General features: G+C 36.1%; 1 protein-coding gene across 1 annotated transcript; it reads right to left on the reverse strand.

Annotated features, from left to right (window-relative positions):
* Window positions 1–1309: 1309 nt before the first annotated feature.
* LOC148873197 (GRIP/coiled-coil protein) lies at window positions 1310–12720 on the reverse strand. Its single transcript, XM_088964584.1, has 2 exons — window positions 12465–12720; window positions 1310–1676 (listed from the first exon to the last, which is right to left on the reverse strand). The coding sequence occupies exons 1-2, from the start codon at window positions 12612–12614 to the stop codon at window positions 1608–1610; spliced, it is 219 nt and encodes a 72-aa protein (XP_088820710.1). The 5' UTR covers window positions 12615–12720; the 3' UTR covers window positions 1310–1607.
* Window positions 12721–16281: the final 3561 nt, after the last annotated feature.

A 16281-nucleotide genomic window follows, 5' to 3' on the forward strand; every position in this document is an offset into this window, starting at 1 on the left:
TTCCCTTTTCTATTTCTCTCCGTTATTTTAACTTTCTCTCTTTGCTTTTATTTTTTATCTTTGATTTATTTTCTCTCTTTTTTTATATACATTTTTTTTTGAATATTATTATCATTGTCTCTATTTTCTACTTTTGTCGTCATTTTTCTCTTATTTCCTCTTCCCTCTCTCTTTTTCACTTCTTTCTCTTTATTTTCTTTGTTAAATAATTAAGTGAATTAAATACTAAATTATAGTTCAAGGTTATTTTAGACCATTAAGTTACTTAATTAGCTTTATTAAAGTGACCCATTTTCAAACTTTAGGGTCGAAGGTGGCTTTTTTCAAACTTTAACAGTGCCACATAACATTATCTAATAGATCCATTGACATGTTTCGAACACATCTATTTTTTCCTACAAATGGCTTTTTTATCAAAATCTGGGTTCAAAAATGGCCTTTTTTTATTCTTTAAGGTCGAAATTGGTCTTTTCGTAAAGTTCAGAGGTGGTCAGAGCCAAAATCTAGACTATTGGGTGGGGGGGAGGGTTTAAAAAAGAACAGGTTCCACAGGTGGACCTAACCACTAAGGCCAAAACCTTGGAATCAATCTTGATAGGGTATATTCCGGTTTCAGTAATTTGGAACTGAGCCCTACTGTGTAAGTTCCAAGTTACTAAACCAATCCATGCTCACCCTTACTGGGGAGAGAGGAAGATGATAAAAGAAATAGCCTGTAGAGAGAGAGAAATTTTGGATTTTCCCCCATAAATAGGGCATGCGTTCCCATTTAGGCAAGGTGTATGGGCTTTTTATAATCCAATCGTCTTCCAATAGGTTCTCCTTAGGGTTTTCCCCAAAAATAGGCATTCGTTTCATGATTAAAATTTCTGGTGGCCATCCCTCGATTGGGGATAAAGTCTAGAATTAAAAAAAAATGTCATTAACATACAATTACATCAAACTCGTTAATAAATTTAAATAAATGTTTAGGGGTATAATAATAATAAATAATAATAATAATAATAAAATGTTTAAGGGAATAGTAATTTACCCAAATTCAGTTTCAACCATTAAGGGGCACAGAACCAAATCTTCACTAAAAGACAACAATAAGCTAATCAGTTTGGCCATTTCATCTGTTGTCAAAACGTCCCTGTAAAAAGTTCTATAAGACCATCTTTACCCACTATCAATGTCAATGGTAGGATCATACCTTTCAATGAATGGGTCACCTCTTAATCGGTTAGCTAGCCCTAAATCCACCCCGACCAGATGAACATATACACACACGGATCACTTTATCCGGCCATAGAATAGAGTTGCAGCATGTCTTAAAACTACCACACCTTTATGGTCATTTTACCTGATTTCAGTTGAATTACAAACAAGAATTTTCTAAAAGGGGGCCTATGTGGCCAACCCCGAAGCACACAACCTACAAACAAAATGTACAGAAAATATCCCCTGCTTTCAGTAGTGATAGGAAAGTTCTTCATTTTTCTCAGAGAAGTTTCTGGATGTCTGGTAAGGCCAAAGTCATTGCCACCAGACTTCTTCACGAAAATCTGATTCAATAGTGATAAAAACAATTCTCTATATCTACTCAGAGAAGTTTCTGGATGTCTCTAGTAAGGCCAGAAATCATTGCCACCGGGCTTCTTCACCAAAATCTGATTGTATTCTGGCCTAGACGTCTGCACAACAGTTCAAAACATTAAGAGTTTTTCTCTGTAAACCACATTAAAACAAAAGCACATATGAATATTTTCAGTGCTACATCCATTCAGAAGCCATGTGACGCCATTTCATTTTGATTGTACAAAGCATTTGAATGCATATCGCCATCATTAAATGTGAGGTCCTCGAACAATGATAATAGAAAAAGAATCATTTTTAATGTCCCAAAAATAACATTGAAGTCCTGCAATTGGTCCATGTTAGATGATGGATGGTATGAGAAATTCAAATGCCATGAAAAGAACCAAAATTCCATGTGGATCCCTGAATGCTGTATAATGCCATAAATAATACAGTGCTGAGTCTTGACCAAAGCAAACACTAATTCCATTAGTAAATGCCTTTAAAAAAAACATTTAGAGTTGCAAACCCTATAAAACCTAAAGCTCATGACAAGCAGGAACTTTTTCAACTGGGGAATTCCCTTTTGTCAACATATAATAGTGCTAATCAACTAAGTAATACAGTTAGGAACGTATCAGGCATTACAGATCCTTCAGAAAGCAAAACTTGTGATGAGCAGGAAATGTTTTTCAACTAGGAAATGGGACACCAGAAACTGATCTCAACTACAAAACTTTCAAGCCACTAATGATAATCAAAAACTCCAGGAGTAAGCCAGTTGTGCCATAACATGGAGAGGGAGGTGTTAGAAATAGATGTTCTTGTAAGCTGCAACAAACATAATCTTGATATGTTCATTCTGGCAAAGTTTGGCAAAAGTAAGATCTTTTCAGATGTGGCATTAAGAGGTCATAGCACTCAAAGTGCTTTCAGATAGATTTTTAAAAGCATATGCTGCGAAAAGCATATGGCATAATAGAGTATAAAATAACTATACTAGGATAAGTGTGATAACAAAGTGTTCAGTAATTCACAACTAAGCAGCATCCTTAAGATTGAGAGGGTTCCAACTAGGACATTATCTATTCCTAAAATCAGCATTGGCTATGACAAAATATCAGTATCACAAACATGGTCTGAAATGCCGTGAAATGTTGGTAATGTCACACGACATATGCCGGTGTCAAGACTTGCCAACATAGAGTTGGGGGTGAGCATAAAAAATACAATATTTTGGCCTACATTTCCTATATCTCGAAAATGTTGACCAAGTTGGTCCAAAACACCAAAAAAAAAATTTTTTTTTTCCTAATATGTTGAAAGACATGTCGACCAAGTACGGAATCTTATTTCATGTCCAAACAGAGAAAAAAAGAAATAGTTGTTTTCTCTATGGATAGGTCTAAGGTACCTGGGCCAATGGTTTCAATTTGACTTTCTATCAAGAGTTTTGGGACTTAGTGAAGGGTGAGTTGCTAGAAGTGTTCAATGAATCTTTGAAAGGGGAAAAATAAATAAAGGAGCTAATGCTACTTTCATTACCCTAGCCCGAGAAGATGGAAGCCTCCATCCCAACGACTTCAAGCTAGTTAGTCTCATTGGAAGCCTTTATAAGATCATTGCCAAGGTGCTGTCCTTTGGACTTAAAGAAGTTCTACCTTCCATCACTATTCAAAATCAAGGAGCTTTCTTAAAGGATAGATTTATTATTGTTATTATTATTTTGATAAATAAGGATAGACAAATTATTGATCAAAGAATTGATAGCGAGCAAATGTTTGGAGGATATGAAGAGATTGGAGAAGAAAGGGTGGGTGTGCTAATTGGATATTGAAAAGGCTTATGATCATGTGGACTAGTCATTCTTAGAAGAGCTTCTTGAATTGTGTGCTTTTGGTGACAAATGGAGATTCAAGATGAGAGGATGCTTGAAATCTGTGAATTACTCGGTCTTGGTAAATGGTGTGGCTAAAGACTTCTTTGAAGCTAAGAGGGGCTCAAGATTTAGTTGCCTCATAACCAGAGCAGATGACAGAGGTCTAATTAAGAGTTGGAGGGTAGGAAGGAGTGAGGTTATTGTAAACCACCTGCAATTTGTTGATGACATCATGCTTTTCTGTAAGGACTTAAGGGAGGTAGGAGCTAGAAATTTACAGATTCTTTAAGAAAACCTCCAACTTAAGAGTCGATTTTGGCAAAAGTTGCATAGCAGGTGTTAATATGCCTCTATCTTATGTTTCTGGAATGTTGAATGACCAATAAAGTGTTTAGGTTTGCCTTTGTGGGAAATCCCAAAAACCTATGATGTTTTGGGATGCAATTGTGGAAAAATTTAATAAAAAACTAGTGAAATGGGAAGGCAAGTTATATATCCTTCAGAGGGAAAATTACCTTGATTAGGTCCATGTTCGTTAACCTTCCAATCTATTATCTCTCGGTCTTCAAGATACTAGTGTTGGCGGCAAAGGATTTAGGGAAGATTATAAGAGATCTTTTCTGGGAGCATGACAACTCTAAAACTAATACTTGTGAGACCATTCAAAAGAGGAGGCCAAATTAGTGTTTATTCCCCCATTGCTACCTTCTCTGCAATGCAAGTGGGGAAGTTCTTTCCATTTGCTAATATCTTGCTCCTTTGTGACTGGTATTTGGGAAGGATTTTTTGCTCTATTTGAGTGCAGGTGGACTCCTCGACAAGTTTTGCAATCTATTTTCAGCAGTAATTTCTTTAACCCACCCACAAGAAGAGGAAAATTGCTATGGTTTTACTCCAGAGATGCCATTTTATGGACTATTTGAGAGGAGAGAATTGGAAAACTCTTCAAGGAAAAGACTCAAGATAAGAGAGTTCTCATTGATCTCATTATGGTGAAAGTGACACACTGGGTGAAATCAGTAAGACTTTTCAGTCCTTTCACTACAGATGATATCATTAGAAATAGGGGGTTAGTAGCAAAGTCTTCCATTACTACAGTGATTGTTCACCCATTGTGGAATTAGCCTCATCTATTTATCAAGCTTTGACAGTTGCAGCAAAGACAATCCTAGACCTTCTGACATTGAGAGAGTCTTTAGAAATGAAGAGGGCAGTATTCTTGGCCTATACTCTGGTCCTGCAGGCCACGGAAATGCAATTAGATCAGACCTTCTTGCAGTTCTACAGGGAATAAAGTTGGCAAAGATAAATAAGTACACTAATATCATTGTTGAAGAGGACTCAAAAGTCGTTGTGGACTGGATAAAAATATGAAGTGTCCTTGGCAGTTCAGATACATCTTAAGAGAAATCAAAGAGATCAAAAGGGAAAGAGTAGCAGCAGTCCACTACGTGTACAGATCTGTAAATGAATTGGTAGATGGTTAGCAAAACATGGGGTTGGGAGAGAATCTGTTCTGGGGGATGGGGCTCTAGTATGTTGTATTGCAACTTTGGGGAGAGGTGGTGCTCTTTTTTCTGTTTTTTTGGGTATTGGGCATCTCAATCTCTGAGATAGCCGGTTTCTTATAATATTCTCTCCTCCATTCTAATAAAACTTGTTCTGTTATCCATAAAGAAGAAAAAAAAAAATGGCCCCTTCATTCTTTCTGAGATACCACTACTCCAGCCAATTTTGGCTTGCCCAAGCTGCAACCATCAAAATTCAGTTTATTACAATTTAGCGGTGGAGACCATGTGCTAACTACTAAGGATTTGTAAATGGATGAGCTGCAATTTGTTGGAAACCCCCTTCCCCTCCCCGCTTTATGATAATCAATCTGTTTCAAACAGCTCATAATAACACCCATCAAGAACAATTCAAAGAGTGGATGGCTTGATTTGAGGCTGCACCTCGTGCCTCTTTGTGGGAAGCTTTCACTGTGTATCTCTTTCTGATTCTTATTATTAATAAAATCTTCTCTATTTTTTATCTACAAATTATTTAACATTTACAAGTATAATATTATGTAGAGATTATGGGCAGAATGGGCCTTATCTTTTTATTTTATTTTTGTTGTTAATAATGTGTTATGTTTAGTTAGTGGGCCTTAGTTATGGGACAGTTTTTTGTTCCCTTTTCATTATCTTTATTGAGCTAGCTGCCCCACTGTGGGCACCCTTGTAATTGTACCCGAATTACAATCAGCCTTAATGTAAGTGTTTAGGGGGCTGATGAGAGGATCGATTAGCTCTCTTCTTCTTCTTCTTCCTTCTGAACTTTCTCTTCTTTCTTCTCTTTTTCCCTTTTCTCTTAGCATAAATGCAAATTTATTGCTGGTTTGTTTTCAACTTGGTATCAGAGCAGGTTACCACTTCCTGCTTTTTCTTCTTAAGTTGCTGATCAAAAGGAGATTTATGTCACCTAGTTGGGGGAGTTTTCTAGAGAGGTTTGCACATTCAGATTCAGGCCCAAGACAGGTTCTTGGAGTTTATTTCCTGGAAACCCTAGCCAATTGGAGAAACTAAGGAGTCTGGAGACTCATCAAGCTAGCGCTTGGGGCTTGAAAGAAGGGTTACTAATCCTTATGAGATTGATTGAGGTTGGAAGATTGTCTGGTTTCCTGGCAGGAGCAACAACATCTTCTCTCTTTCTCCTTGGTTGCAGAGTTCTATGAAATCCTAGAATAAGGTGAGAGAAGAGGTGTTTCAACTTCAGGTTAGTTTTTCCTGAATAGTAGTACCATTTTTTTTTTATTTCCGTTTGTTTCTGTTCAGCCAATATAACAATCCGGGGGTGAGACAAAGCAGCCTATGGACTCTGGGTTTGGTCAAGGAGGGCCTGTAGAGACACTATTGGGTGCAGTAGTCATTATGAAACTTGATGGGACTAATTATCTAGCTTAGTCTCAATCAATAAAAACCCATGTTTGCAATAGAGGAAAATGGAGGTATATTACTAGGAGTAAGAAGCCACCAAAGGGGGAAGACCCTGCATATGAGAAGTAGATGGAGGAAAATTACACAATTGTAGGCTGGATGGTGAATTCTATGCAACCCCATGTTAGCCAGCACTACATGTGGATGGACATTGCAAAGGAGACATGGGATAGTGTTACAAAGCCATTTTCAGAAATTGAATGTAGCTAGAGCTTATAAACTCAAGAATGAGGTGAATAATCTTAGGCAGGGGGAGAACTCTCTGGCAGTATACTTAATGCTGAAGTCTCTCTAGTAGGAGATTGACTTGATGGAGACTGTTGTATGGCAATGCACTAAAGATGGTGAGACTCACAGAAAGTTGGTAAAGAGGATTGAGTGTTTGAGTTCCCTACCAGGCTCAATCTTGAATATGATATTGTGAGGCAAAATATCCTAACAAAAGATAAAGTGAACCTATCTCAAGCTTACACCCTTGTTAGCAGTGAGCAAAGTAGGAGACGGGTTCAAATTATGGAAGCTCTAGTTGATCACTTTACCAATGTTGGGATGAAACCAAATTTTCTTATTGGAAAAAAAAGGATGTGATGTGTGAATATTGTAAGAAACTAAAATGCACAAAGGACACTTATTGGAAATTGCACCCAAAGCTAGTGCCTACTAGATTCAAGAATAGTAACAATGGTAAGAAAAATGGGACTGAGAGAGGTGGCAATGCTAATGCAGCCACCTCCTCTAAGAATGAAAAGGAGCTTGGTGATGAGAAATCCATAGGGGATCAACTCGTAGCTGCCAAAGAAAAGTATGAGAGGTATGGCTGAATCGTCAACCACTTAGAATCTACTACCACATCTCCTACTCCTTCATAGCTCTTCTTCATCATATGCCCACTCAGGTATTCGTGCCACTACAAATCATGCTTCTATCTCAAGTAATTATAGAATCCCTTTGATAATAGATTCCGATGCCACTGACTATATACCAATATGCCGCATTTATTTACTACCTATTATTTTTTATTTGGTCAAGGCAAAATTTCCCCTATTGATGGCTCTCTTACTCCTATCTTAGGCAAGGTGGACTTCAGGGCCTCAAAATCCTTTACTTTATCTTCAATTCTTCATGTACTTAAGCTTAATACTAACCTCCTCTCAATTAGTAACCTAACAATCTTTGAATTGTATTGTAACCTTTCTCCCTTCATATTGTGTTTTTCCAGACATGAAATCTTAGAAAGTGATTGGAAGTTTCCATGAGGTGAATGGGATATACCTGCTAGACATGCCCAAGCAAAGTCATGTACCACCTCAAAAAGCTACCTTCGAGTCACATGTTTCAGAGTCAGTTAGTAGAGTCACGATGTGTCATTATCGTTTTAATCATCTTTCATTTTCTTCATTGAGTTTCTTGTTTCCAGTATCATTTAAAAGAATGAATTTTTCCAACTTACATTGTGAGTCTTGTGAATTATCAGCGCATTGTAGAAACTCTTATCCAATAAGCAATAAAAGAACTACTTTTCATATTGTTCTTTCTTATGTGAGGGGGCCTTACCATTTACCTTGCAAAGGTGGCTATAAATACTTTATTTTGTTTATTGATTATTTCTCCTATTATACTTGCCTTTATATTATGTGTTCTCGTGCTAAAGTACCCAAACTTGTAAAACATTTCCATAAATTTGTACTCACACAGTTTGACACCTGCATCAAAATATTTTGCTCAGATAATGATAAGGAATATTTTGAGAAATACCTTTCTTCTTACCTTGAGAATTTTGGGGTTATTCATCAAAGTTCTTGTACTTGTACCCAAAACAAAAATGGAGTAGCAAAGAGAGAAAATCACCATGTTGTGGAAGTAGCAAGGAGTACCCTTTTTAGCTCCCAAGTTCCTATAAAATTTTGGGGTAATGTCATTATGACAACTACCTATCTCATTAACCGCATGCCTCTTTGGGTTTTGGGGTTCAAGTCTCCCTTCTTGGGTTTTGGTAGTACCTATAGTATTCATATTCTTAGCTCTTAGAGACAAATTTCAACCCAAAGCTCGGAAATGTATTTTCCTTGGTTATGCCTCCACATAGAAGGGTTACTATTGTTTTGATCACAATAGTGGCACTTGGTTTGTTTCTATGGATGTCACTTTTGATAAATCAGATCTCTTTTATGATCATTCTTCTGAGTGGAAGTGCTCCATTGAGTTGTACCTATAGTATTCATATTCTTAGCTCTTAGAGACAAATTTCAACCCAAAGCTCGGAAATGTATTTTCCTTGGTTATGCCTCCACATAGAAGGGTTACTATTGTTTTGATCACAATAGTGGCACTTGGTTTGTTTCTATGGATGTCACTTTTGATAAATCAGATCTCTTTTATGATCATTCTTCTGAGTGGAAGTGCTCCATTGAGTTGTTTGCTTCTCCACTTCCTTTGACAATTCCTATTGAACCTTGTCCTCCCATCTCACCTATTCCTACTCCCTTCCTCAACTTGCTTATCCCCTAGTTTTCACTACTAATCCTATTGTCCAAAGGTGGTACCAAAGGCAAAGGCTAAGGCATGAACAAGTTGTTCCCCCATCCTCAGTTGAGTCTCAGGCACTTCCAACTCCTAAAGAGAGGATAGTCCCCACACCCCCTGCTCTAGTACCTCCCTTCCCAAACCTTAACCTACCTATTATTGTGAGAAAGGGTAAGAGGAAATGTACAACTCACTAGGTTTCTAAACACCTTTCCTACAACCTATTGTCCCCTTCTATTATTCCTTCTTAGCCTCTATCTAGTCTCAACCCATTCCCAAGTCTATAACAGAAGCCTTACCTAAACTAAAATGGAAGAACATTATGAAGACTAAGATAGAGGCAAGAACAATACTTGGGATATTGTAGACTTACCTATTGGGAAGGCACTTGCAGGGTGTAAGTGGGTATATTTAAACATTGATAAGACAATTGAAGGTATAAGGCTTGCTTGGTTGTCAAGAGCTATATATAGGTGTATGGAATAGATTATATGAAGATTTTTCATGGAAAAGATAACTCCTATGCAGGTTCTCCTATCTTTGGCAGTGAATTATGATTGGACCTTATATCAATTTGATGTCAAGAAAGTTTTCTTAAATGGTGATCTAATTGAAGGAGTGTATATGTCACTTGCTATAGGCATGAATGGTGAAGAGATGAAAGGCAAGATGTGTGAACTGAAGAAATCACTCTATGGTCTCAAACAATCTCCACAAGCATGGCTTGATAGATTCAGGGCTGCCCTTATACAGTTTGGTTAAACTCAAACAATCAAATCATTCCCTATTTGTGAAGAGGAGAGAGTCTAGGGTCATCTTTCTCATTGTGTACATCAATGATGTTGTTGTAACTAGTGGTGACACACAAGAAGTTTAGGCCCTCAAAAGGTTCCTTAACTTAGAGTTTGAGATTAAGGATATAGGGGAATTGAGATAAGACATGAAAACATGATGCCAAGACTATGTCTACACCTATTGATGCAAATCATAGGCTCTCTGCTAATGATGGTGATCCCTTGGCCTACAGGGGAGTGTTCTAGAGTCTTTTGAGGAAGTTGTTATATCTTTGTATGAAACAGATAGACATTTCATATGCAGTGATATCAATCAATTTATGCATGCTCCCAGAGACACACATATGGTGATTGTAGAAAGGGTTTTTTGCTACTTAAAAGGGAACTCAGGAAAGGGCATCCTCTTTGCTAAGCATAGACATATCAAGTTAGAAGCTTATATAGATGATGATTGGCTAGCAGTGTAGATGACGAGATCCATGTCCAATTACTATGCTATGGCAGTAGAAAATAGTCTCATAGAGAAGTAAAAAGCAATTTGCAGCAGCCAAATCCTCAGCTGAGGCAGAATATAGCTCCATGGACCATGGGGTTTAAGAGTTGTTGTGGCTTAGGTCTCTTCTAGAAGAAATGGGTATTACTTATCATAAGCCCTTGATGTTGTACTGTGATAATCAGACAGCTATCATCATTACTCATTGCCTAGTTCAACATGATAGAACAAAGCACATTCAAGTAGACAAACATTTCATAAAAGAAAGAGTGGCATCAAGAATAGTTTGCCGTCCTTTCGTTGCCTCAAAGGAATAGTTAGCAAATGTTTTGACTAAGGGTGTCCCTAAATCAAAGTTACAGCACTATGTAAGCAAGCTGGGTATTATTGATATCTATGCTCAACTTGAGGAGGAGTGTAGAGATGATGGGTCGAATGGGCCTTAATCTTTTTATTTTATTTGTGTTGTTAATAATGTGTTATGTTTAGTTAGTAGGCCTTAGTTATGGGCCAGTTTTTGTTCTTTTTTTATTATCTTTATTGAGCTAGTCGCTCCACTGAGGGCACCTTTGTAATTATACCTGAATTACAATCAGCTTTAATAAAAGCATTTAGGGAACTGAAGAGAGGATTGATTAGCTCTCTTCTTTCTCCCACTTCTTCCCACCTTCTTCCTTCTGAACTTTCTTTTCTTTCTTCTCTTTTTCTCTTTTCTCTAACATAAATACAGATTTATTGCTGGTTTATTTTCAACTTATTATTATAATAAGGTGCCCACCTTGTCATTCTTATTGCCTATGAAGGTAACTTATCATTTCCTGTCCACCGTAGCCATGCAGGGACAGGAAACGAATGCTGAACAATCACCTATTAACTATAGCAGGGCATCGCAATCAACAGCTTGCTGTCTTTACAATTGACCCACCTCCAACTATGACTATGACAAAATCTCTGTACAACCATTTGGCCATCAACTTGAATGGCCACCTAGCAAGGCTGCAACCTTGTAGAAGAAATACCCAATTGAGGGAAGTGCTTGCAAGGAAACATAAAAACTAAAGTACAAAACTACTATTTACAAAACAAGATATGGGCTGCTGGCCCGCTGAATGATAAGTCTTTGACCAGAGTGTCAAAACATTGATATATGTACCCCAAGAAACACGAGGCTAGGAGATATGTTTCATAGCCGGCAATGGCAACTGCAATCCTGTAGAGATTCCGCACGATGCCATCTTCTGGGGAGCCTGGAAAGACCTTCACCCAAATCCAAGTACCTCAACTCAAGTGCTCCTATTTTATAAGATATAAAACCAAACCCAAAAAAGCCACTCAAGCTCAGCTAAGTGAGTTAATCTGTTGACAACCCAAACCCTCCTAGATAACTATATAACACTCAAGCTCATTTATTCACCCAAACTATATTTACCAAATTCAACACGCTTTCACATGGCTTTATTGGCATTAACTTACAAATAGCACGCACCGGGCATCCCTCCCCGGACCCTGCATACGCGGGAGCCTTGTCAACTGAGCTGCTCCTTTTGCCATGTTTTTTACAATACCATGGGTGCCATGTAGCAATATGGCACTAAAAACTGGCAATTAAACAACAGTCTATGAATAAAGTCAATAGACATATATAACATTCAGGATATAAAATACAACCTACAAATAACCATTTGTAATAGCTCTATAGACTATACCCCGGCCCTCTTAGAGCCAGTTGCAATGCTATCTTAGACCCCCTTTACAACGTAACTAACCGAGTCAATGACTTGTTTCCTGAATACCTACAAATCTAGCTTAGTTAGCAACCAAACATAACGCTATAAAGCGTTAATCCCAATTATTTGGATCAGCTACATAATTAACCATGGCAGCCGAAAGACCCAACATTCTTTTCCTATTCAGGACATTTCAATGTTTGGATCATAGACAGCCAAGCACAATTCAAAGCAGATTCTAACTAATACATGAATGATCAGACGTTTGCAACTCAAAATTCATACAACCAACAAAAAATAATCGGAATAAATTGCAAGTTAATCAGAAAGACAGAAAAAGGTTTCAGGATTAAACTCGTAGATTATTTCCGTTGCTCTTGTAAGCCAAACGTTGGATATTCAACCAATTACATTCAAAAAAGGGTTCAATCGATCATGAATGGATGGAATAGAATAAACCCTTGAAGAATGAATCAGAGAAATCAAGTGAGAGAGAGAGAGAGAGCTGACCAAATCTTTGAATACGATGAAGGTGATGACCAGGAAGAGGAAGAAGAGGATTTCGAACTCGGCCAGGCGGACGAAGGCGAACACCGCGTTCACCGCCCGAGTGAACGCCGACTCGTTCCTGTTCGGACGAGCATCGATTCGCCCGCGCATTCTACCCGAACGTTCTCTTCCAATGCGTTACTCTCTACGCTCAACGTCTCAAGCAAAAGCAACCAGATCCAGAAATTGCTTCACGGAGTTGACTGGATCAAAAAGCAATTGTCCTACTCCCCCCCCCTCATTTCGTGACTGGCAACAATGGGTGGACCTGGTCGCCCAATCTGGGTCCCACCCCTTTGATTTGTTTCTGTCATTGGAGGTCATCCGATGGTTTGAATCAGCGCAAATGTGGGCACTCCGCATCTCATAGTCACCAACTGTTCCACATCAAACCTCTACTCTCTACCCTCAATAGACAGATAAAATAAGGGAGATGTTCACGCTATCAGCCATCAACCAAAAAAAGTGAATTCACATCAAAATTAGATTACAAATGGATTTGTTTTTTTTTTATAGCATATCCAAACCCTAGAACCCTAAGGAGCTGTTTGATTTTGATTAACAGTGAAAAGCATGACTTGATCTAGGAAAAATGCAAAAGAAAAATAAAAAGAAAATGAAATGGGTGACTCGATTGACTTATTACTTCATTACAAAAAAAAAGGTGTTTTAATAAGCCCCTATAATTTCATGCATTTAATAAGATTCAGTTTTGATATTGTAAGACAGCTCCCCCACTTTGAAATTGCTTCACCTATTCAACCATCTAAGTATATGTCTAAGAATGGTCACATGACCTCTTAAAATGTTGTTTTATTCTAAAAATACCCCAAACAAGTCTCTTATTACCTTCTATGCGACCAAAGTCATTGTAATTTTTAAGCCCGTGGGATGACAAATCATATATCAAGAGATAATGGATCCATAGTTGTATCATCAGGCCCTCCTCTAAATTTTCCCTTCCTTTAAGGACAATATCTAAAAACAATCTAAACTTCCCCTCCCTAATTTTGTAGTTTGTCTTTAGCATCGAATCAATCATTTAAATATACACATCTCCAAAATTTCATCATTCATGCAACATTTCTTGTCGTCCAAAACCCTAGTACCTACATTAAAACACGACTCAGATGGAATTATAGACACCAGAGGAGTTAATAAATCATGTGTCATGGCAGCAAGAATTGGATACTTTTTTTTCATGTTCATTCCACTAGGCTAAAATATCAAAATTATTTAATTTCTCAGAGTTAAAAGAATATGCTAAATTAGTAAAATTAGCTTATAACTAAGAATTAAGTTCAACAAATGATTTTGATGATGAAATGGCAATTGATTTTTTGTTCTAATTTCACTTCTCATATTTTCATAATAAGATTCAAGTAAAAGATCTAAACCGTCTTTTCTAATTCTATGATCTAATATTATAGCTAAACAATATAGAGGATAAATATTTTTCCAATATTTTTTAAACTTAACTTCCACTACATCAAGAACACTTTAAATTTTAATTATTTTTATATTTTGGAAAAAAATCATTAATTATAAGTAATTGATTAACTAAAGTACAAGAAATTGGCTTGTATCATAAAAAAAATTGTAAAAAAAATCTTTTATATAGATTGAAATTTCGCAATCATCATCAGTTATAAAATCATAGGGCATTTTCAATTCTCATTATAAAAATTAGTAAGAATGTTTTTGTATGAAATAGAAGTTTCTAATATAAAATAGGTGAAAATCCACCTATGCTAAACATTTAGTGCAAAATTTCTATATTTTAAACCATAATTTTGACATAAATATTTAAATTATTTTTTTCTTGCACCAAGACTTTTAATATATAATGCAATTTTTTATTTTAAAAATATGATGAGAAATAATACTTAAAGCATCTTGAACACATAAATTTAACATGTGACATGCACATCTAATATAAAATAATTTACCATTTAAGCATGGTTTTAATTAAGATTTTAAAATATTTATTATTGAATCATTATTATTGGCATTATCAAAACTAATAAAAACTATTTTTAATTTCATGATTATATAAACTATTTAATATACTTTTAGCAGTTCTTGGGACAGTATATGTCTACTTAAGTCTTGTAAAACCTAAAATTCCTTTTTTTTTTTTTTTGTAAAAGCCAATGTTCATTAATAAAATGCCCCATCACATAAGTACAACTTATATTTGGAAGTCTAAATATCTTATATAAGTGTAATTTTAGAATTAAGAGTTGGCAAAGTAGAAATTAAATTTTGTTCATATGAATAAAAAATTTAAAGCATCTACTTTAGTTGTACTTCTAAAAACTTTTTTAAATTAGGGGTTTATTGATTATTGTAAAAATCTTTTTAGCCTAGGGTTTTCAAATAATAAAAATGGTTATTCAGCATATACAATATATTTATCTATTTTTGTCTCATTTTTTTCTTAAGAATATTGAAAATTACCAAAAAAAAACACGCCCAATTTGTGGCTGAATTTGATTATCATTATTTTTTAGATGAATAGCCATATGTCTAGTCAAATGGTTAATACCACCCTTGTTGTAACTAAAATTAATCTTACATCTAATGCATACAACTCTTATTCCCTTTCCTTCAAGGGTTTCTATAGTAAACATTTCCCATATTAGCCTAAACTTTTTCTTCCCCCTAGTAATAGTACTAAGGGTAGCTCTAGCAACAACATTAGCCATAGAAACCACTAAACACCTATATTGGTGTTGTTATATTTGTGACTGTACATTGTCGAAGTTGAACATGTTGGGAAAGGGATCTTGAGAGGACTGGCCATTTTTAAAAATTTATGATATTAAAACCTTAAGAAAATGGAAATTGCTAACTTGAGATTGTCAAATTCAACTTGATTTCAACTGATGAAGTTTTTAAGCCTCTCAAATTGCTAACTTGAGATCCTTGAGGAAGACTTCTTGTTGAACTCAAATAAAGTTAAAAATTAGAGACTAGGAAGTGAGAGATTAAGTGACTATGAGATTATGAGAGTGTATGGGAAAGTAGATGAGAGTATGCCAATTGGTGTAATAAGAATGAGGGAGGGTAAGGGTATTTATAAGAGTTGGAATTAATTCAATGGACTAAATAGACATAAAAATAGCTATTTTATAGTTGTTAAGGAGGGGTATTTTGGTTTTTTAGAAAGTTAATCATTAATTTACTAGTCCTTGCTTATTTATAAGCTACCATAAGGACTCCATTGGGTACCTCTTCTATGACTTGAGTGAATAAAAGATATTTGTTAATCGAAATGTCAATTTCTTAGAAATTGTTCTTAATGATGTGAGCTCAGATGTAGTGGGAGATGCCCCATAAGCTCTAAATACCAACACCTAGCTTAGAAAATCTACACGGATGTCCAAATCTCTTGTTTATTTTAGTTATGATCAAAAAATTATTTGAAGGAACCGTAGACGGTGAGGATGATCCCATGTTTTATACAGAAGATATGTCAGACATACACTCCTTGAAGTGGGTGGATGCTATGAAAGACAAGATGGATTCAATTTCTACCAATAGAGTTTGGCCTCTTGTAAATCCACCATTTGGGGTGAAATAAATTAATTGCAAGTGGATCTTTAAGAGGAAGAAGGGCCTTGATGGACAGTTTTAGACATCTAAAGCTCAATTTGTGGTGAAATATTACACTTAAAAGGAAAGAATTAATTATGAGAAAACATTTTCACTCATAGTCATGCTAAAATCCATTAGAATATTGTTGGAAATAGATGTACACTATGATTATGAGATT

Source organism: Nelumbo lutea, chromosome 1 (genome assembly GCF_056320005.1).
Source record: "Nelumbo lutea isolate HS-2025 chromosome 1, American lotus-T2T, whole genome shotgun sequence".
In the NCBI taxonomy this organism is placed as follows: domain Eukaryota; kingdom Viridiplantae; phylum Streptophyta; class Magnoliopsida; order Proteales; family Nelumbonaceae; genus Nelumbo; species Nelumbo lutea.